Source organism: Camelus bactrianus, chromosome 11 (genome assembly GCF_048773025.1).
Source record: "Camelus bactrianus isolate YW-2024 breed Bactrian camel chromosome 11, ASM4877302v1, whole genome shotgun sequence".
NCBI lineage: Eukaryota > Metazoa > Chordata > Mammalia > Artiodactyla > Camelidae > Camelus > Camelus bactrianus.
This window is the reverse complement of record NC_133549.1, coordinates 73,576,007-73,595,961: the sequence shown is the minus strand read 5'-3', so window position 1 is coordinate 73,595,961 and position 19,955 is coordinate 73,576,007. Positions and strand designations below refer to the sequence as shown.

The window sequence follows — 19,955 nt, the reverse complement described above, 5'->3', positions numbered from 1 at the left end:
GGACCCAGGCCTCTGATATTCATCTGGTCACCCTCACCCATCACCCCTCCATCTCACAGGAGGTGATGTCTTAGGGACTCGAGGGACTGGTGAGGGGCCCCATCTTACCTCAGATCAGTTAGCTGCTATCTAGGCAAACTGCCTGTCAGTTGCTCAAATTTATTGATTACTGACTGGGTACAGAGCCCACGTGTTGAGCAGGTGTGCCATGGGCAAGGGGAGGGAGAAAAGTTCAAAAGCAAAGAAGCCATTCAGGCTTCAAAGGGGAGTATAATTTGGCCATCCCTCCATCCAACCACTGAACTAGCAAACATTTTTGGGTCATCTACTATCTATGCACCAGGCCCTGTGTAAGAACTATGGGGCAGGGTAGGGGGGTGGGGGAGGGTAAAGAGGAGGAGGCCATCAGCATGGTCACCAGGTAGGACAAGCACTCTCACAGCATCAAACTATGCTTAAGGACAGGGAACCCCAGACCAGCTGTCTTTCTAAACAGGTATCAGACTCAGTCTCAGGCTAAGAACCATGGCAGAAGGGTTTTGTGTAGCGAGCATTTTGGTTCTCCACACGCTGCATCACTCCCTTGCCTTATCCTTGGTGGTACCTGCCTGCCTGCCTGGCCCATACAGCAATTTGAATTTGCAACCCATGCTAGGAAGAACAGGACTACCCTCACCCAGAAGGAGAGTGGGGGCCAGAGACAGAGAGCTCTGGGCTGGTGCTGGGGGCCTCCAGGTCTCCTCTGGGCTCCCCAACTGCCTGTTTGTTCAATTGGAAGATGTCCCCTCTCTGACCAGCAGTTTTCTCTGTGAAATTAGGGAAAGTCTAGATCAGTGGTTCCAAATCCTATCCAGTCCCTACCTTGGAACCTTAAAGACAGTAGTATCAGAGTTTCAGAGATGACCACAAATACTTCCAAAAGTAAATGGTTATCACATTTATTCCTAACAAATATTAAGATATGGTTAGCATGTGCACTGTTATTTGTATTAACAATCACAAATTGTTTGATAGAAAAAATCTTTGAAAACATGATCAAATGAGACAGAAAAAAAATCCAAGGGGTTCTTGGTTGGTGACATGGTCAGAAAGGGTGGCACTTGGTCATCACTGAAGTCCTTTCAGGTTCAAGCATCCGCAGATGCGTGCCAATGCAGGCAGTGGGAGAAATCCTCATGGAGGGGGTAGCAGAGAGCTGACCTTTATGGAATGTTTTCTGATTACCAAACTCAAACTGGTAAGCTCACAAACATCCCCAGAGGTAGGACAGTGACCGTCCCCATCTTACAGAAGAGAAAACAGGTTCATTCGTAGAGGTTAGGAGCCACGCCAAGGCCACTCAGCTGGAAGGTGGCCAAGCTGGTACTTGAACGCCGGGAGGAATGGCTCCAGAGCCAGGTTTGAGGTTAGAGAGGTGACTCAGGCCCCCTCCAGACGCTTCCATGCTAGGTCCCTGGCGCTGACAAAGCTCAAGCTCTGACTACCCCAGTCTGAGAGGATGAAGGCGTCAGGGCTTGGGGGTGTGTCAGGCGGGGGCAGGGGCAGGGGCTCCCCTCAGGCATACTTCGACTAGCTGGGCCAGCCCGGGGAGGTGAGTGACAGTCGTTTTTCTTAGCTCCCCCAGACCCATTTACTGTCCTGGAGGCCCGCAGAGGCACCGGGGTGAGCTGGGGCTAGGGGTCCTGGCGGAGGAAAAGGGCGAGAAGTGAGGCGGGCCAAGAGCAGAAATAGGAGAAGGGAGAGGGGGAGGGAGGAAGGAGAGGGAAGGGGGCGGGGAGTCCTTCCTGGGGCAGGAACCCAGGCCCCCCTTGGAGGAGCCGACCCGCAAAGCGTTTCTGCAGATGGAAGGAATTAAGTGGGAGGGGGAGGGTCCTTCGGTGATAGCGAGAGGAGGGAGGGAGGGAGTTTTGTGTGTGTGTGTGCGTGCGCGCGCGCGCGCGTGTCTGGGTTTGGGAGGGGAAGGGGAGAGACAGAGACACATCAGACAGGCGAAAGTACACAAGACCAAAGACAGAGAGAGTCGGAGACATCCATAGAGAAAGACGACGAGAGTGACAGAGAGAAGATGGACACAGGAGATACTACTCTGAGAGAAAGGAGGGATTATGAGGAAGAGAAATAGGGGGGAAAGGTGAAAATGAAATAATTGGAAAGCTTTTGGAAAGAACGAGAGACAGAAGAGAGCCTAGAGCAGAGTGAGACGGGATTGATCAGGCCAGGGCAACACTGAGCTCCCGCGGGCTCCGGGAGCTGGGTTGGCCGCGGGAGGGGGCCGGTGGGGCGGGGCCTGGGACGTGGAACCGCCCACGGGCGGGCCTGCAAAGTGCTACATATGTAGATGAACTCCCTTTCCCCGCTCACTCCGCCCCCACAACTCCATATTCAATAATACAGCCAATGGAGGGCGAGGAGGGCGCCAGAAGGAGCGGGGCCTCGAAGGACCCCACCTCCGGAGCGGCTGCCGAAAGGGTCAGCACTGAGGCGGATAGCGGATCGCTGGGCGGGGCGGACAGCACGGAGGGGGCGGGCCCAAAAGTTTCCTGCCCAACTTTCGCTGCCTCCTTCCTCCGCCCGCGCGCGCTGCGGCTGCAGTCGGGGGGAGGCGGCGGCGGCGGCTGCGGGCAGCGGGCAGTGCGCGGGGTGCAGGCGATCGCCGTCAGGGCTAGGGCGGCGGGCAGTGGGCGCAGGCTCCCCGGTGCCCGCCCCTCCGCTGGGAGTGGGGGCGCGAGCGGGTAGCCGGGGAGGGGTGGGCCGGCACCGCCGCCTCAAAATGAGCCTGCTGTCGGCCATCGACACGAGCGCCGCCTCGGTGTACCAGCCGGCCCAGCTGCTCAACTGGGTCTACCTGTCGCTGCAGGACACGCACCAGGCGAGCGCCTTCGATGCCTTCCGGCCCGAGCCGCCCGCCGGCGCCGCACCCCCAGAGCTGGCCTTCGGCAAGGGCCGCCCGGAGCAGCTGGGCTCACCCCTGCACTCCAGCTATCTCAACAGCTTCTTCCAGCTGCAGCGCGGAGAGGTGGGTGCCCCAGCGCGCCCCCGCCCTCCGTCGACCGCGCCGGGCCTTTTCCTATCTGCCCGGCTCTTCCTGGCCTGGCCCTGGCCCGGCTCCGTATTGCCCGGCCCTGCTTGGCTTGGCTTCGCTCAGTTCTGCCAAACTCGCCGCTCGAAGTCCCCGGGGCGCCGGGAGCGCGTCACCTCCTCGCTGAGCCCGGCCGGGAGTAGCTCAGGCGCGGGCGGGGCCCTCCTGCTCCGTCTCCCAGCCAGGGTCGCCCTGCTCCTAGGGGACTGGGGGGGCCCCGCTGGGTGGGTGGGTTCCGGATTCTCACCAGACAGCCAGGGCGCGGCCTGTGTGGTGAGCCCCTTCCAAGTGTCCTTCCCACGCCCAACCCCATCCCCCTCTTGGCCACCGCTGGCTGGGACGGAGACTGTGGATTCTGCTCTGAGTTCCTTTGGAGGGGCCTAAAATCTTTTCTCCTCCGACTTCGGTGGTTCCCGACCCGAAGGGCACCCCGGAGAGCAGTGACTCTCCCGGAGGGCCTTTCCTGCTGTTCTCACACAGGGACCCCCAGATACATCCTCCAGCCTCTGGCCCTCCCCCAGACACATAGGAAGTGGTTTTTGAGGGCTTGACCCCACAGACTGCGTTGTCCCCCGCCCTCCCAGCCTGGAAGGAAATGAAAGGGAAATCCTCTCGAGCTCTTGGGAGGGGGGTTAGATAGGGGGAGAGGTTCCAGCTGCCCAGTGCCTTCTCCAGAAACCTGGGCGGGCTGCTGTTGCAAAGTTTGCCTGTTGGGTGGATTCAGTTACAAATTTGGAGGGGCAGTGCATCTTTCCCCAGCTAGATAAATACACAGATTGCCAGGACCTCCCAGACCCTTTGAGAGGTCTTCAGAGCCTTCCTGGATACCACCCTCTCTCCCTTCAGCTAGGCTCCTCCTGGGCCCACTCCTGCTTAGTCCTGCCTCATTTGGGAACTGCAGACACCCTTCTGTGGCCTTCACTCACTCTCCTTCTGGCAGCTCTCAGCAAAAGTGCAGGGGGAAGGGGCGGGGTGGAGGACAACCACAAGGGGTACTTCCCTTCTAGACCTCGGCATACCAGTTAGTTTCAGGAGAGTCAGATTCCTTAACAGTTTGCTGGAGAAGGCCTGTGTATGCACCAGTGTGCTGGGGATGGAGTGGAGGGAAGACCGGGGGTTGCCCTTTCTGGCCCCGTACTGTATTCAGCTTGGCCGTTATTGACTAGGGGAGACCTGGACGCGTAAATCTTTGACCTGAGGCCTAGAACTGGGCCAGCACTAGGCCAGCAGAGAGAAGGGCTGGCTGACCTGTGTTGGGCCATTTGGGCAAAGCTAGGGGAGATGAGTCTGGAAAGTCCTCTCTCCCCGTGAGGAATTGTTCTTGGCTGGGAATCTTTCTTTCTTGTAAAAACATTTGCCACCTCTTCGGGGAACTGGCTTCTGTGACCAGTGGTTTTGGAGGACAGTTTGTGGGGTGTTTCTTCAGTGCCTGGGGCTTGTCAGTTGTTTGTTCTCTTACTGAACATTTGTTGAGTTCTGCGTGGCCCCCCTGGGGATTCAGTCAGAGGCTCGGGGTGGGGGGGCCTGGATTAGAAGATAGACAAGATGATACAGTGTGAATGGTGGGTGATTTCATGGGGGCCCGGTGGGAGCCCAAAGGCAGGAGGGTCACCATGACTCACAGGTCAAATGGGGGTCTCTAATCAGCCTCTACTAGTCCCCCTCTGCTCCCACCCTATCTTGGCCTTGTTCCCCCCACCATGTGGGTCTCTGCTAAGAGGGCCTGGGAGTTTGGGGTCATCAAGTGTGCCCTGTGAGGGTAGGCTGCTGTGCCTCCTCTTGGAAATATCTGGCATCCAGGATCCCAGCTGAGTCTCAGTGAGACCTGCCTCCTGTCACTTCACTGCTTTTTACCTCAGTGTCCCCATGAAGAGGCATGTTCCTTTGCTGAAGCCGGTGTAGAAGGAGCTGATAAAGGTTATCTCGAGCAATGATGGAAAAAAGTCTCTCATGATTTGACTTTGGAGGAACCCTCATCTCTCTCTGGGCCTCAGTTTACCTATCTGTAAAACTGGTAAAATAGGCTGTAGTCCCTGCTATCCCCCAGGGTGATGTGTGTGGGATGTGAGAGGTGTACAGGCAGGAGAGGATGTGTCTACAGACAGGCTGGGTGAGGGGAGGTAGGAGGGGCTTCTCCTCTGCTCACGGGCCAGTGGCTTCTTGGGGGGGGGGGCTGGAGGGCTGTACCTGCTGAATTTCGGAAGACTCTCTTGGCTTCAGGCTCATTCACTCTCACCACCACCCCCCACACCCGCTTTGCCTCCTAAACCCTCTTGAAGCCCCAGCTGTGCTCCTGGGGACAAGCCTTTCCTGCGTCCAGGGCTTAGCTGGTGACCTAATATGGCTCCAAAATAGCAACCAGCTGAGAAGGCAAGAAAAATTACCCCCACCTGAATGCCATCAAGGGGCTAGTTGGACAGGAAGCAAGTTGTGTGTGGGCCGGAGGGGACTCTACGAAGGGACCCAGGGGCCCAGGAACGTCGCCATTCTGTGTGAAGCCTGGCAGGACTGGTGGCAGTGCCTGCGGATGTGACTTGCATGCTGACCGCTGACCACGGCCTGTCTGCACCGGTCCCTGTGCCAAGAGCCCACCCCCTCCTGCACCACCCCCAGGCTGCTCCCACCACAATAGCAAAACACCATGAATGCAGCTGGGGTTTGGGCGGGGAAGGGGGGTGGGGGTTGAGGACATAGGGGCACAGAAGCCCATTGTGCCCCTGGAACCTCCGCTCTGGAAGCTGAAGATAAGCCAAGGGTTCTGAGTGGAACACTGGCCCGAGGAGCAGAGAGGGAGATGGCAGAGTTCATAGGCAAGTGCAGGAACAAGCACCAGGAGGTGACTTGGATGCCTGTGAGGGCTCCTCGGCTTCTTGGCTTGTGCTAAGGCTGCCAGACCAAAGCAGACACGGGTACTTTGTGCAGTTTTTTAAAAGGCCTCTGGGTCTAGAAACTGGACCCTGTGAACCCGTTTCAAGCCCTGATCTATGGCAACAACTTTATATCTTTTGGGAGAAACTTGTGAGGCCCTTGGGTGAGCCCTTCCTCTCTCTGTCCCGGTACTGAGGAAGCCCAGGTCTTAGAGGGGGTGAGGGTTGGGTGGCATGGGGATCTTCCCTGCCAGATTTTGTTTGCAATTTAAAATCACAACAGTGTAGGGGCCGTGGGACTCTACCTCCAGAAAAGCTGAGTTACCCCCACGTTGAGCATTAGCTTTCAGGCACCTCAGACGGATGCCGAGAGCCCCTCCTGGGGAGTCCCTGTACCCCTTCAAAGGAGATGAAGCATCCCATTCTAGGTCAGATACTTAGGACTGCTCTTTTCTTTCCCTCTTCCTCCAGAGACAGGTGTGGCTTGAAGATGCAGCCCTACTGTCAAGTGATGTTTGGCGGGTTTGGGGGAAGGGCTTTGGGGTCAATACATTTGGCAAACAGAACGTACTGCGTCCTCCCTTGGAGACACATAACACCCACTAGCACAGTAAAGGCTCTGAGACGTCCTGTGGTTAAAAACTGGCTAACGTTTCTTCTACCCAATATTTTCCATACCTATCTGACTGGAGTACATTTTTGGCACAGAACACCTGCCACCATTCTTCTGAGCATCTCCAGGCTCAGGGAATGCTCTGTTGAAGCAGACTGCTTTCTTGTTGGATAGTTTCAACTCTTAGGAGGCTCTTCCTGGAGCTGTTAACCCAGGTGCCCTCCCTGGGTCCTAATGCTATCTCCTGAGGACCCCCTCCTTTTCGCCTCTCTCATCCACCCGTTGGAGATGTGAGAACAGCAGCAAAAGTTTCACAAGACTTATCAGACAGGGGTTCAGGCTTCTGCATACATGGGGCTGTTGGAACCCTCAGAGGGGTGACCATAGAGTCCTGCTTTAAAAGATCCCCAGGTAGTGGTTGGGGGTATCGTTCAGTGGTAAAGTGCACGCTTAGTATGCATGAGGTCTGTTTTTTTTTTTAAAGAAAAAGTTAAAAAAAAAAAAAAAAGGCCCCCAGGTATTGACCATCTTCTGAAGTTTTTAAGGGAGGAAGGGCCATTCCAGCCCAGCTGGGAGCTTGGGAGGACGCCCGGCTCTCTCTGGCCAGACCTGGGAAGCTGAGCTCTGACTCAGGCAAGGGGGCCTGTTGTTGGAGTGCCTGTTGGCTGGGGTGGCCTGACCCTCCCTCCAGCAAATTAAGTTGACTGGGTGGGCCTAGCCTCAGAGGGGAGACCACACCTCATGGACCTTCTGAGTCAGGTGGGAGGGAGGAAAGCAGGCAGCCTCAGTAATAAGGAATTAGCAGCGACATAGAGCCAGGCGCTGTCAGCACCAAGCGAAGGGCCCTGGGAGCAGACTGCCTTTGAGTAGCATCCCTTACTCTTGGTGGTGCTTTATTCTTGGCATCTTTTTCTTCATGGCTTCCATTTTACAGAAGAGTAAACAGAGACCTGGCAAGTCACCCAGAGAGTCAGTGGCAGAGCTCAATCTAGAAACTCTTCTCCGTCCCAACCACAGTTGTCTGTGGCTCGTCCTGCTGGTCCGGTTGGCTTTACCTGGATCATGCTCTGCACCCCAGTGGAGGAGCAATGATCAAGATATTCTGTTAAGCCTCAGGACCTCTGATGTTACCCAAACTTCTGAGGAGTGGTAGGCATTGGTCATGGGTCCCAGGCTTCCTGTCATGTCCCTACTCCAGCCACTCCCCAGAAACCCAGCATGGAGCTCCATGCGATGTGAGTCCAAGGGTGTCCCGGCCTGGGAGAGGCAGAGGAGATGGACAGTGAGCGCTTCCATAGTGTACACTGTGTGCAGCATCCCCATTGTCCATGAGGAAATGGGGAAACAAGGCTCTTCCAGAGGAGGAAGATGGAGTCAGGAAATCAGTGGCAAGACCAGGGCTCCAGCCTGTGTCTCCAGATGCTTGATCTGTCCTCTGTGTGTGTGTGTGTGTGTGTGTTTCTGTGTGTGTATGGTGGTGTTATATAATCTTTCTCTGTCCTCCTCTGATCATACCGGTCCATTTGAGAATTCTGAAAACACCAAGCAGTGCCATTCCTTTAAACTTTTGCACTTGCTGTTGCTTCTCCTGCTGTTGACTGCCCCTACATAACCAACAGATTCTAACTTCTTTATGGCACAGGAAGATGTCTCTTCCCTGAAGGCGTTACCTGGCTGCTGTGGGGAGCACACCTCCCTTCAGCTGTGTACCATGACGGATGAGTGGTACATGCTTCTGGTAAAGCATGTCTTAACAATTGTTATTGCTGTGAAATATGTACCATATGTGTTTGTCTCATTAGCTACGTTATCAACACTCTGAGAACAGGGATCTTGTCTTTTTCCGCTTCATTATCCCAGCGTCTGTTGCTTGGTCAGTGCCTGGGACAGACTAGCTGCTCAGTGAACGTTTGCTAAGTCGATGGGTAAATGGATAACTTGAACTCTCTCCTCTTCCTTCCCCAGACTTGCGACTCTGTGAACCCTTTCCTCAGTCCCTAAGCCTTCTGTTTTCTCTCTCAGAATAAGCGTTTATGGATTGCTTGATAAATTTTAAAGAGCTGACTTGGGAGTAGTGAAACCATGTCCCCAGAGGTGTTGCAGCAGAAGCTTAGGTGTGCTAACGGTTCCTGGCCTTCTTTGGTTATGGACCTCTTTGAGAATCTAAAGTCAGCCAGAGTTCTCTCCGCAGCACAGTGCACAGAGCCCACGCATCCGTGCCCACGCAGCACTCGTGTTTGCACGTGATTCCAAGGGGATCATGGCACCTTCATGTCGACAGTGGATCCCACATCAAGGCCCCCTGCTATAGAGGCTGCAAGCCTCAGTGGTTTTTACCCCTAGACTGGCTAAGCAGTAGGGTCCCTCTAGTCCTCAAGTTCTCTGATTCACACTTTCTGCTTTCGTGCAATGGACATGTTCTAGAAGTGAGAGGCAGTCTGGCCCCCAGTGCTCATGTTCTAGCTGGGCAGCAGGCATCTGGCTGTGAAACGTGTGCACCTACCAGGTGAGAGGTGGCCTGGGCGGAGCAGGAGGGACGAGTGGGAGGGGGAGTCTCCCCTGGATCCGCTCTTTGTCCTGCTGCCTCGGCACTCCTCCCTCCCCCGGCCCTTTCCCCAAATTTCTGTCTCTGGACTCCCTGTACCAAGAAGAACACTGAGTGCTTATTTAAATTCGAATCTGTCATCAAGCTCTGGCTGGGTCCCGGGAACTATGTGTACGGTGCCCTGGGGTGAGTCGGCCTCCAGGAGGCAATGGTGCCCTTGGGGGTCCTGAGTGGAGGGTTGCCACCTCTGTCACGGTTCACCCTGTGACCTTCTTGGCCCACAGGTCAGCTTTGGACCTTGAGAACAGGAGCAGAGCTGGGCGGGGTCTGAGCGTGGCTGGAGAAACCCTCAGTCCAGGCAGGTGTGGCTTCACTTTCCCATTGGCCAGCTCCAGCCTTGACAACCCGCTGTCTCATCTGTCCCTGATCCCAGCCCACATCCACCCCCGCTTGTGGTATAGGATGTGTGTGGTTCGACCCCCGGGGCTCCAGCCGATAGACCCTAGGGGTAGACGAAGTGCAGAGCTCCTTGGAGAAGGGGTGGAGTCATTTGTGAGATGTGTGGTTTCTTGTCTCAGAGAGAGAGGAGTGTGGGTGCGAATATGTGTGCATATGTGCGCATGCGCCTGTCTGTGCGTGTGCGTGGAGTGTGTACAGGGGTGGCTTTTAGGCATCAGAAGGTTCAGCGGGTGAAAGAACCCCCGCAGAGACGGGGACTGGGGCTGACAGCGTTCCTCCTCCAGGGCCATCTTGGGCCAGGGGGCAGCAGGACCCACATTTGCTTCAGCCAGACCCCCTCAGATGCTACCTGCTGCCGTGGCCTCCCCTGTGGTGCTGCTCCCACCCCTCCTGCTGTCCCTCCTATCTTCTTGCACCTCTCTCTTCTCCCCCTAGGCTGCTCTCGGAAGCTTCTGCCCACCTGCCCTAACTCCTGCCTGTACCCTCCCGCTGTGCCCTCTTTCTGTCCTGGGAGGAGGCCAAGGGGGAGCACAGCTTGTCAGGCTAAGTCAGCCCTGGAAATCTCTACTTACTCACCCCAAATCCCTCAGCAGAACCACCCACCTCAGGGCCCAACCCCCTCACACAGCCCAGAGAAGCTGGTGCCTCTTCTTGCCAGGGCCAAGGGGATATCACAGGGCCCCTGTGCCAAGGAGAGTGGTCCACAACTGGTGTTTTCCTCTGGTTCCCCTTCCCGTAGGTGAAGCCAAGCCTTTGAGGCCATGTAGGGGCTAAAATATAACAGACCAACCAATCTAGGTATGAATATCCTCTCAGCTACATGCTCACTGTGTTACCTTGGGCAAGTTACTTTGCCTCTCTGAGCCTCAGTTTCCAGTTCTCTAAAATAGGGCCAAAAATGCCCATCCAATCAGTGTTCTTGCCAGGTGTAAAAGACTAAGAGAGGGAAAGGATCCAGTCAAGTATCTGACACAAGTAGAATCAAAGTAAACTTTAGAGTCTTCCCACCTAACTTTCCCTAACAGCCAAGCCAGAAGCTTGGAGGAGTTCCAGCAATGGGCAGGAATCTGATGCTTTGTTCCCTACATATGGCACGAGGCTCCCATGCTTCCTGCTAGCTGCTGGGCTCACTGACCCAGGGAGGAAGGAGAGGTGGTCTCTTCCCCCAGGCTGGTGATTTGGGCCTAGTTGGCTCAGAGGCTTCCACTCACCACACAAGTGGGGCTGCCCTCAACCAGTGCCCAGAGCAGCCAAACCTTGGGTGAGGGCGCCCTTCAGCTTTAGCCCAAGGGAACTCGGAGACCCCAACCTGAATCCTTCAAGGTGTTGGGGCATCCATACCTTTGTCAAGTGCTGCTCCTTTCCTGCCTGTGGTCACCTGTCTGCAGCACAGTCTTGGGCGTAGGGAGCAGCAGAAACAGTCTGCGCTCTAGGGCAACAGAGGGTTGCAGAATCTTTGCCTTCGGGAATGTCCTGCCTCGCCAACAGATGAGGAGGTATCACTGGGTAAAGAGATTAGAGACAGACTTCAGAGCCGCCTCAGGCAAGGGTAGAGGTGTCACAGGGTGGTCCCCACACTAGCCTACGGCACTGAGGGACAGAGCTACAGCCGGGAGGTCCGGGAGGCCCCTGGAGGAGACTGGGGCCTCTGTGGCCTGTGGGGCCTTAGACGCGTCTGAACATATATTCTCCACATCAGCCCTTGGAGCCCAGGCCAGAGCAAGAGGAAGGATGGGTTCATGGCCACACCAGTAGCGTAAGAGCCAGGTCACAAGCCAGGTCCTGGAGGGGTTTGGACCCAGAATGCACATCCTGGGGTGGGGGTGGACAGCAAGTGCCGAACTGGAGGGAGAAAAGCACGTTGCCTGTGGGACGCTGAGGGGAGCAGCCCAGCTGTTGCAGAGTTAGGGGCTGGCTGGTAAAGGGAAGCCCCGCCCAACCTTGCCCTCCAGCTGCAGGCGCAGCACTTGGGATGCATGGTGCCCGTGTTGATTAAGTGCCTTCTGCATACCAGGCTCGGGAAGTGTCTTTCGGTACCTAGGTTTCTGGACCTTAAAAAATGCAGGACCGCAGGTATCATCAAGTTCGCCCTCCTTCCCTGTTCCCTGTTCCATTTTACACACGGGCAACCCAAGAGGCCCGGCCCGGCTCCACAGGAAGCGGGACGGAGCTCCGTGTGTCTTGGTCTCTGCTCGTCCAGTCCCCCCAGGCTGTGGAAATGGCCCAGAGCTCAGCTCGCCTTTCACCTCCAAGGCCCGAGCTCCTCGGGGCTTCTGAGAGGAAACAGCTTGCTGCCCCACCCACCCTTCCAGCCCCCGGCAAGCAGGGCTTCTGGCCCTAGGCGTGGCTGTGTGCCCAGGTCTGTGCCCCTGGGCCCCACTGGACCTCAGTTTCTCCATTGTAACTTGAGAGTGAGGTTGGGTCATCTGACTGCTCTGTCCTTTCATGGTGTCGTCTTGAATTGGGGTTGGAGGCGGGGAGCTGGCATGGCCATGAGGAACAGGCCAGAGCACCCTGGATGGGGAAAGGAGAGGTGGTGAGCGGGGAGCTCTGGCCTCACTTCTCTGACCTGCAGCTGCCTGTGTGACCCTCCTGAGGGGCAAAGCTGTGACCCTCCTGAGGCGGTGGGGGATGTCAAGCCACCAGGGAGACAACAGCCTGCTCAGAGGCTTCTGGCTGCCCAGAGATGCCCACGGGGCCGCCCGTGGGCAGGGATGTGTGGCCACAAGACGGGGGAGAGGTTTTTCAGGGTGTAATTAATGCACTTTCTGGCACCCACCAAACTTCCCTTTCCTCTTGACAGTTTGCTGCCAAAACAGCCCTGATTCCTGTGGACTTGCTTAAATCTTACCCAGAGGTGGGGGGAGGGGGGCAGAAAAGAGAGAGAGAAAAGAAAAGAAAAAAGAAAGAAAAGAAAAAAATAAGAGGGTTGTTATTTGTGAAATTGCATTTCCCAGCCATGAGGGTGAGTCACACCATTTGGAGCTTCAAGTTTCTTGTTTGGATGAACTTTTCTCTGGGAGGCTGGGGCGATTCTGCCCTCCCTCAGACCAGTTTGAGTGGAGAGAGGTGTAGAGTCAAGCTAGGGAGAGACCTTGATGGTTGAAAAGTCCAGGTGCTCCCAAGGTCAGGTAGAGCTGGGCGGGTTGTACCTGAGCTGCCCCAGGGGAGCTTTAAAAGGCAGATTTGGGCTTGGGGAAAGGGGGAGTGGGGAGTTAGTGTTTAATGAGGACAGAGTTTCCAGTTTGGAATGATGAAAAATTTCTGGAGACAGATGGTGGTGATGACTGTACAATAAATAATATGACTATACTTAATACCACTGAACTGCACACTTAAAAATTGTTAAAAAGACTAGGTTTTATGTAATGTGTATTTTACCATGATAAAACAATGCAGATTTTGGGTCCTCAAGTCCCAGGTGGCTGCTTTGATAGGTCTAAGGTGGGGCCCAGAAAGCTTATTTGTTAAAAGTTTCCCAGTCATTCAGTACAAGTTTGGACACAGTCATTTAATCTGTGAAATGGGGACAATGACTATGGTAAGCATCAGCTATCTTCCAGTGCTTGGGACGCAGTAAGTACTCAATGTATGTTACTGTCATCTTCTAATCCCATTTCCTTTGGGACCCTCCCTCCACCTCTTAAGGTTGTCCAGCCTTGGCTCACATACCTCCAGGGATGGGGGACCTTCTGCCTCTCAGGATGGTCCACTCCACCTGGAGCCATCTGAGAGCTGGAGAGTCACCCTCAGATTGGATGCACGTTTGTGTGGGATCTTCCCTGGGCCCTGGGGCTCACGGCAGCCCTGGGCAGTGGTAGAGCAGAGATGGTCATTAGGAGCTTTTGAGTTCCATGCCCAGTCACTCTAGGCCAGCTCTGCGTTGGGCTTGGGCTGCCCTGGATGTGGTGTCTCTGTCTCTCCTTCCAGACTCCAGACTGTGGTCCAAACCTACATGAGAGGGACCAGAGGCCCAGAGGGGTAAAAGGCTGGCCCAGAGTGACATAGCAGGGTGTCCAGGGAGCCAAGAAGAGTGAGGGCTATGTGCTCTAGGGAGGAGTGCCAGACCCCCAGAGTTGGGAGGCTGAGGCAGATATGTGAGGGATGGGATCTGTCCTGTTTGAAGGAGGAGTGTCTGATCCCCTGGGGCCAGCTCTCAGCTCACCTCCCCTCTTCCCACACTGAGGGTATGCAGAAAGGACTGTCCCTGCCTTGGACCACTGTTTCCCCAACGTTGTAAGGGAGCCTGAGGCATCTTCCTCTCAGGGGCCCTCCTCCATGTGATCCGGGGAACCCCCATGAGGAAGGCTGCGTCTCTCCATGAGACCCAAGGCTCCCCAAGGTCTGTAGTTCCTTGGGCACCTGAGCTGGGGACAGGGATGCCCAAGCCCCATGCCCAGATTTGTCATTGGTCTCCAGGGAAGCTGCGTCTTTGCAGCCTTGTCCTGGCCCCAGGAGAGGGGGCCTATGGCCATTCCCTGCCAGCCTCACCACAGGCCCCACCTTTGCTAAATTCCAGTGTGCCTGGCCGCCCAGAGCCCGTGACTCCTATAAATAGAGGCTGTATGCAGCAGGAGGGGGCCTGGGCCGCGTCTGCTTTGAAGCCAGGCGAGACATCTGGTTCCTGTCAACTGGAGGTGGGAGAGGTGAGAGAGGTGGGCCGCTTCCTCCCCGGGCTTCCCGAGAGCTGGCCTGGGCCCGGCTGTGGGCTCCTGGAACACGGTCCGCATAGCCCTCGGGCCGCAGAGGCCAGGCAAAGTCCTGGACTGCAGTCTTCTCTTCTGTACGGTGGAGACAGTGCTGCGAGCCGCTGTCTAAAGTCACTCCACCAGTACGTGGCAGAGCCCCGGGTCTAACAGCAAGACGTGCTGCTTTCTGCTGCGCTTCTCACCCCCTGGTGATGTGTGAAGAACTAGTGATCATCGTCACTGTCATCACCATCCTCACCGTCGTCATCGTCCCCGGGTACTGAGTGGCTCCTACGTGCCAGGCAGGAAATAAAGTGCTTTACATGCGAGGCTTCGTGTTAGCCTCATAGAAACCCTTGGAGGTAGCTTTCATTATTCCTGTTTGCCAGATGGAGTCAATGGCTTGTCTGTGGACACACAACTAGAGTTAGGATTTGACTGCAGGCTCCAGGAAGCCAGAGCCCGCAGATGGCTGAAGGATCAGTATGATTGTGTGTGTGTGTGTGTGTGCGTGCGCGCGTGTGGCCTATGGAACTTCCCGAGAGGCCACAGTAGCACAAGTGGCCAGGCCTCGGGAGCCCTCACAGCCTCTGTCCCCCGCAGGCCCTGAGCAGCAGCGTGTACAAGAGCGCCTCGCCCTACGGCTCCCTCAACAACATCGCCGACGGCCTCAGCTCCCTCACCGAGCACTTCTCGGACCTGACCCTCACCTCCGAGACCCGCAAGCCCAGCAAGCGGCCCCCGCCCAACTACCTGTGCCACCTGTGCTTCAACAAAGGACACTACATCAAGGACTGCCCCCAGGTAAGGCAGCCTGGCCCCGACTCACTTGTGCACTGCCCTCCATGGGTGGAGCAGGTGGAGCAGCCACCTAGGGTCCATTCCATGAGCGCCTGGCCCCGTGGCCGCTGGTCTCCACCTCTTTGTCCCCTCTGGTTTTTCGGAGGCGAGGCTGGCGGGTGTGGATGGGACAGGGCTCACTTGGGACTGCACTGGGCCCCCCAGCAGTCTGGATGGGGGACCCCAGAATGAGGCTCTGGGCCTTTGAGTCCCCAGTAGTCTTCCTGCCAAGGTGGGTCCTGTTACAGTGCGGCAGGAGGGGATCGGCAGCCTCCTCACAGCTCTCCTGAGAGCCCATCACCTCCCACTCACCGGGAAGGAATGCAGGCTCTGGGCCAGGAATCCAGATGTGCTGCACCCCCTCCCCCAGACCCCGCTTGGCCTCCTCTGCAGCAGTGCTTCCTCCTCCTCCTGCTGCCCGTGAGGGAGAGGGGATGGCCCTGCCCCTGACCTGTGCCCTCACGATAGGTCTGAGAGAAAGCCTCAGGCACCACAGGGCTGGGCATCGCTCCCTTGGGGTGTGAGAGGGACCAGGAGAAGGTCGGGAGTGGTCCCCATCTCTCACCCAGTGCTTCGCCGTGACAAGGCGGGGCTCCCGGGGCAAACTCCACTCACCAGAGGATACCTGGCTCTCTGACAGACGTGACTTTGGAATCCTGGGGAGAGATGTTAACAGTTGTTTTAAATACGGGATGAGATTATCAATGATTTTTTTTCCTTTTTTTTCCCCATACTTTCCACTGTTTTTATAAGGTGGTACCACTTTCTTTTTAATCCATGTAATGGAAATGGAATCCTGGAAACTCAGAAAATCCACGTGGCCTTGCTCTCCAGATGTTGGCAGCCGAGGGCGTGGCTGGGCAGGGCTGGGTCCCTCCAGGACCAGCGGGAGGCCGAGGTGCACTTGTCAATCACCACTCTTCTCAGAAATGACCATGCCGTGCTTAAGGTCCTTGCTACTTCATGTGTGGCCGGGCGCAGCTGCACTGGTGTCGCCCCGGAGCTTGTTAGAAATGCAGAATGTCAGGCCCAGCCCAGAGCTGCGTTCTAGTCAGAGCCTGGTGATTCAGCCAGTGATCTCAGCCTCCCTACTCCTGGCCAAGAGAGTCCCACCCCAGACCCTGCAGAGTGGGAGCTGACCCAATGACGATGGCCTGCCCCTGGGCCCTGTCTAGCCTCAAAATATGCATTAAGCAAAGGGCCCTTGGCATGAGGAGATGCTGGCAGAGGGTGAAGCCTCTACACCCCAGGGGTTCTTGGGTTGGGATGAGGGGCCAAAGGGCAGCTAAGGATCTGGTTGATCTTCAAGGATGTGCCCATGGCAGCCCCTGTGCCTTCCCTACTGAGCCCCCAGCACTGGGGCTGCTGGCTCTCAGTCACTCACAGCAACACCTCAAAACCTTCTGTACATTGTCTCCTGCCTATGGCCTGGGAAGAGGGCAGAGCAGGACCCTGCCCCATTCAAGGAGGAGACAGGTGCTGTGCTGAGCACTCTTCAAGCATTTCACTCAGCGTTCACATCTGCCCGGTGTGCCAAGTGCTTTCATTAGCCTCATATTATGGGACACCTTGTGTGAGTGAAGGTCTCACACAGAACCATCAAGCCAGTCAGTAGAGGAGTGAGGATTTTAACTTGGCGGGCAGGTGGCAGTTGGACACCAGTAGGGGCTCTTGGGGCTCTGAAGAGGTGTGCTTGTGCTGAGCTGGCAACCTGGGAAAGCTTCCAGGAGGAGGGGGGCTTGAGTGGGGTGGGCAGGTTGATGGGACAAGGGAGACCAGCATCCAAAGGCAACAGATGATGAATCAGAGGCAGAGGGATGGCGAAGGTGTGTGTGTGTGTGTGTGTGTGTGTGTGTGTGTGTGTGTGTGTGTGTGCATGTGATGCCCTCTCCCAGATGGGGCCAGCGCTCTTCCGACTGTGGGCACAGAGGGCATTAACCTTGACCCTTCCTTGATGTGGGTCACACAGCATCCTCCCTTATCTTGTGCAGGGCTTTTAACTCTGGCAGAAGTAGGAGTAATAGCCCCATTTTCCAGTTGGAGAAACAGAGTCTTGGAGAGGTCACGTGCTGAGAAGAGGGCAGAACATGTATGAGAACCCTGGTCTCTTGGGATCTCGGTGCTCTTTGCTTCCTTGAGTATCCGTGCTGCTCCAGGCTGAGACTCCCATGGTCTGTGGAGCCTCAGTTTCTCCCCTGAGCTGTTGGAAGCCTTCTTCCAGCCCCATCTCAAAAGTGATTTTATCCGAGGTTCTCCTTCCCCCCCTTCACAAGGTTCACTGTCTAGTGAGAACGCTAACGCAGAGGATGGCTGTGAGGACTCAAAGAAATAATACAGGAGAAGTGCTTAGCACCATGCCTGGCACACAGTAAGCGCTCAGTAACTGTTGGCTATAATTATTTTTGTCTCCCTTTCATCACAATGCAGAGTGCACCTACCCAGCAAGATGCTAAGTATTTTGGCAGGCCGGAATATAATTGGATGCTCCCCATCCTTCACCTGACCACAAGCCCCAGGAGCAGGTGCTGGGCTAAATTCATCTCTGCACCCTTATGCCACCCAGATACCCCACAGTGTAGCAGGTGCTCAGTATAAGTCTTCCTGAAGGAAGGAACGAGTGGAAACCTTTGTTTCAAATGAACGATTGTGTAAGAACTTGGCATATATCACATTTAAAAGCGGAATCCTTGTTTTTGGTAACGGCTTCAATGAGATATAATTCACATACTATATAATTCAACCATTTACAATATACAAGTCAATGATTTTTAGTATTTTCACAGAGCTGTGCAACCATCTCCATGATCAAAGAACATTTTTGTCACTTGAAAAGAAACCTCAGACTCTTCAGCTACCGTCCTCTGATTCCCCCACCCCCTAACAACCAGTAATTGACTTTCTGTCTCTATGGATTTGCCTATCCTGGGCATTTCATATAAACGGACTCATGTAATACGTGGTCTTTTGTGACGGAGTCTTTCACTCGGTGCGCTGTTTTCAAAGTTCATCCATGTAGTAGCCTTTATCAGTTTCACGATTTGGGAAGTGTCCCCATCCTGTTTTATTTCCTGGAAGAATTAATGTTAATTCTTTAAATGGTTGGTAGAATTCAGCTGTGAAGCCACCTGAACTTGGGCTTTCTTTTGTCAGGAGATTTTTTTAAAAAAAAATTCTAATTCAGCCTCTTTATTTGCTTTGGGTCTGTTTGGATTTTCTGTTTCTTCTTGAGTCAGTTTCTGTAGTTGGTGTATTTCTAGAATTTGTGCCTTTCATCTAGGTTACCTAATTTATTGGCATCCAGTTGTTCATAATATCCTCTTATAATTCTTCTTATGTTCGGAAAGTCGGTAATAATGTCCCCTTCTTTCATTTCTGATTCTTGTCATTTGCGTTTTCTCTTTTTTTCTTGGTCATTCTAGCGAAAAGTTTGTCCATTTTGTTGAACTTTTCTAAGAACCAGCCTTTGGTTTAGTCGGTATCCTCTATTGTTTTTCTATTCTCTATTTCATTACTTTCTACTTTAATCATTTTTAAAATTATGGTAGAATACACATAATATTAAATTTACTATCTTACCGATTTTGAAGTGTGCATAGTTCAGTGGCGTTAAGTACATTTACGCTGTTGTGCAACCACCACCACCATCCATCCTCGGAACTCTTTTCATCTTGCAAAACTGAAACTCTGTACCCATTAAGCAATAATTCCCTCTCCTTCCCTCCCCCAGCCCCTGGCAAGCATCGTTTTACTTTGTCTCTAAGGATTTCACTACTCTTGGTACCTCATAAATGGAATCATACAGTATTTGTCCTTTTGTGACTGGCTTATTACACTTAGCATAATGTCTTCAAGGTTCACTTATGTTGTAGCTCTTTCCTTTTTTAAGGCTGACTAATATTCCAGCATGTGTGCATGCGTGTGTGTGTGTGTGTGTGTACTACATTTTGTTTATCCATTTATTCATCCACGGACTACTGGATTTTTACCATCTTTTGGCTTTTGTTAATAATGCTGCTGTGAACATGGGTGTACAAATAGCTCTTTGAGTCCTTGCTTTTAATTCTTCATTATAATCTTTATTATTTCCTTTCTTCAGCTTGCTGTATGTTTAGTTTGCTCTTTTTCTAGTTTCTTGAGGTGGAAGTTTAGGATACTGACTGTACATCTTTCTTTTTTATTAATGTAGATGTTTACAGCCATCAATTTCCCCCTGAACTGCATTCCGTACGTTTTGGTGTGTTATATCTCCATTTTTGTTTATCACAGGGTATTTTCTGATTTCCCTCGTGATTTCTTCTTGGACCCACCGGTCACTCAGGAGTGTGTTGTTTAATATCCACATATTTATGAGTTTCCCAAATATCTTCTTTAATGATTTCTAACTTTATTTCACTGTGGTTCAGAAAAATACTTTGTATTATTTCAGTGCTTCTAAATCTGTTGTGGTTTGTTTCCTCGCCTAGCATTTGGGCTATCCTGGAGAATGGTCCGTGTGCACTTGAGAAGAATGTATTCTGCTGCTGTTGGGTGGAGTATAGATTTATAATGTTATTTATGTCTTCTGTCTCCTTGTTGGTGTCCTGCCCAGCTCTATCCATTATTGTAAACAGGAGTATTGACATCTCTGTTACTGTTGAACTGGTGCTTTTTTTCAGTTCTGTCAGTTTTTGCTGCGTGTATTTTGGTGTTCTGATATTAGGTACATCTATGTTTATAATTGTATTTTCCTTTTATAATGTATAATCCTTTATAATTGGATTAATCCTTTTATCATTGTAAAAGTCCCTCTTTATCTCTAGTGACATTTTTTGGTTTAAAGTCTGTTTTGTCTGGTGTTAGTGTAGCCTGCTTTCTTATGGTTGCT

The 19,955-nt window shown here is 53.7% G+C and overlaps 1 protein-coding gene across 1 annotated transcript in view; it reads left to right on the top strand.

Annotated features, from left to right (window-relative positions):
* The first annotated feature begins 2,565 nt into the window (after window positions 1–2,565).
* Window positions 2,566–19,955, top strand: part of ZCCHC24 (zinc finger CCHC-type containing 24) — a 58,925-nt gene continuing 41,535 nt past the window's right edge. The window contains exons 1-2 of the mRNA XM_010963227.3: window positions 2,566–3,016; window positions 14,855–15,055. Coding sequence (XP_010961529.2) covers window positions 2,771–3,016; window positions 14,855–15,055 — 447 coding nt within the window. The 5' untranslated portion in view covers window positions 2,566–2,770. The remainder of the gene's footprint in view (window positions 3,017–14,854; window positions 15,056–19,955) is intronic.